At 61.4% G+C, this 1,621-nt stretch overlaps 1 protein-coding gene across 1 annotated transcript; it reads left to right on the plus strand.

Moving 5' to 3' along the window:
* Nucleotides 1-61: 61 nt before the first annotated feature.
* Nucleotides 62-1,532, plus strand: LOC113962090 (elastin-like; the record flags this gene model as incomplete). The annotated part of the gene is made up of 5 exons (XM_027672904.1): nt 62-193; nt 277-318; nt 721-855; nt 939-980; nt 1,398-1,532. Coding segments are annotated over 5 exons (486 nt in total), but the record flags the coding sequence as incomplete, so codon positions are not given.
* Between the last annotated feature and the right edge of the window lie 89 nt (nt 1,533-1,621).

The raw sequence follows: 1,621 nt of genomic DNA on the forward strand, positions 1-1,621 counted from the left end.
GGTCCCACCTTTCACCTGCTGCTGCAATGAGCTCTGACTGCTCCCCTTCTGTTCCCTGCAGGAGCTGGTGTTCCCGGCATTGGCGTTCCTGGCGTTGGCGTTCCCGGTGTTGGGGTTGGTGCTGTCCCAGGCGTCGTGCCCGGAGTTGGTGTCCCCGGATTGGTGCCTGGTGTTGGAGTCCCCGGGGTGGCAGGTGACTGATCCCAGGAGCCCTGTCCCCACCACCCAGCTCTGTGGGGCTGTGGTGGCTGAGAGTCCCTCTCTCCTTGTCCCCAGGGGTGCCGTCGGCAGCAGCAGCAGCAAAGGCAGCTAAGATCGGTACGTACGAGGGAACAGGGAGACCCAACTCACGTCTTTGCACTTGGTCTGAGTTCTTGGGGTTTGTACCAAAGTTGCTTTCCAGCAGCAGACCTGACACAGGATCAGGTGCCCAAAGGCTGAGCCTTCCTGTTATTTGGGCAGAGATCCCTGATAGAGGGACCCCTGCCCAGGGTTACCCACCACCTTCCAAAGATGTGATGGGATTCGGAAAGTGCATCCAGCTGGGTCTTACAAGACAGGAGACCCATCCCTCCCTTGCCCCACTGTTGTCTCTCCTGGATGAGGCGGTGCAATACTCTGCTTACCACAGCACGATGACGAGAGCAGAGCCATGACAAGGTCCCACCTTTCAATTGCCACTACAATGACCTCTGACTGCTCCCCTCCTGCTCCCTGTAGGAGCTGGCGTTCCCGGCGTTGGCGTTCCCGGCGTTGGCGTTCCTGGTGTTGGGGTCGGTGCTGTCCCAGGCGTCGTGCCCGGAGTTGGTGTCCCCGGATTGGTGCCTGGAATCGGAGCTGTCCCCGGGGTGGCAGGTGACTGTTCCCAGGAGCCCTGTCCCCACCACCCAGCTCTGCAGGGCCCTGGTGGCTGAGGGTCCTTCTCTCCTTGTCCCCAGGGGTGCCGTCGGCAGCAGCAGCAGCAAAGGCAGCTAAGTTCGGTACGTGTTGCGCAGAGCCCCCACGGCCCCCGGGAACCCTGAGCACTCTCTGCACCCGTCACACACAGGGTGTCCCCTGGGGATCACTGCTGAGGGAGGGTGGGATGTGCTCAGCCCAGCTCCCAGCTGCGCCATCCGGGCTTGGCTTCATCCCCGGGACATGACCTTCTCCCCCTTCAGGAGGGTCTCTGGAGGCTGCTTCATGGAAAGGAACCATGAGACCCCAACTCATGTCTTTGGACTTGATCTGAAATCATGAGTTTTGTATCAATTCTGTTTTCCCAGCAGCAGACACAGAATCCCGACACAGGATCTGGTGTCCAATGGCTGAGCCTGGCTGCCATTTGGGCAGAGATCCCTGGACCTTTCAGCTGTTGCTGTAATGAGCTCTGACTGCTCCCCTCCTGTGCCCTGCAGGAGCTGGTGTTCCCGGCGTTGGTGTTCCTGGTGTTGGTGTTCCCGGTGTTGGCGTTGGTGGCGTCCCAGGCCTTGTGCCCGGAGTTGGTGTCCCCGGATTGGTGCCTGGAGTCGGAGCTGTCCCCGGGGTGGCAGGTGACTGTTCCCAGGATCCCTGTCCCCACCACCCAGCTCTGCGGGGCCCTGGTGGCTGAGGGTCCCTCTCTCCTTGTCCCCAGGGGTGC

This window comes from Neopelma chrysocephalum, unplaced genomic scaffold (genome assembly GCF_003984885.1).
Source record: "Neopelma chrysocephalum unplaced genomic scaffold, ASM398488v2 Primary Assembly neopelma1_104814, whole genome shotgun sequence".
Taxonomy (NCBI): Eukaryota; Metazoa; Chordata; class Aves; order Passeriformes; family Pipridae; genus Neopelma; species Neopelma chrysocephalum.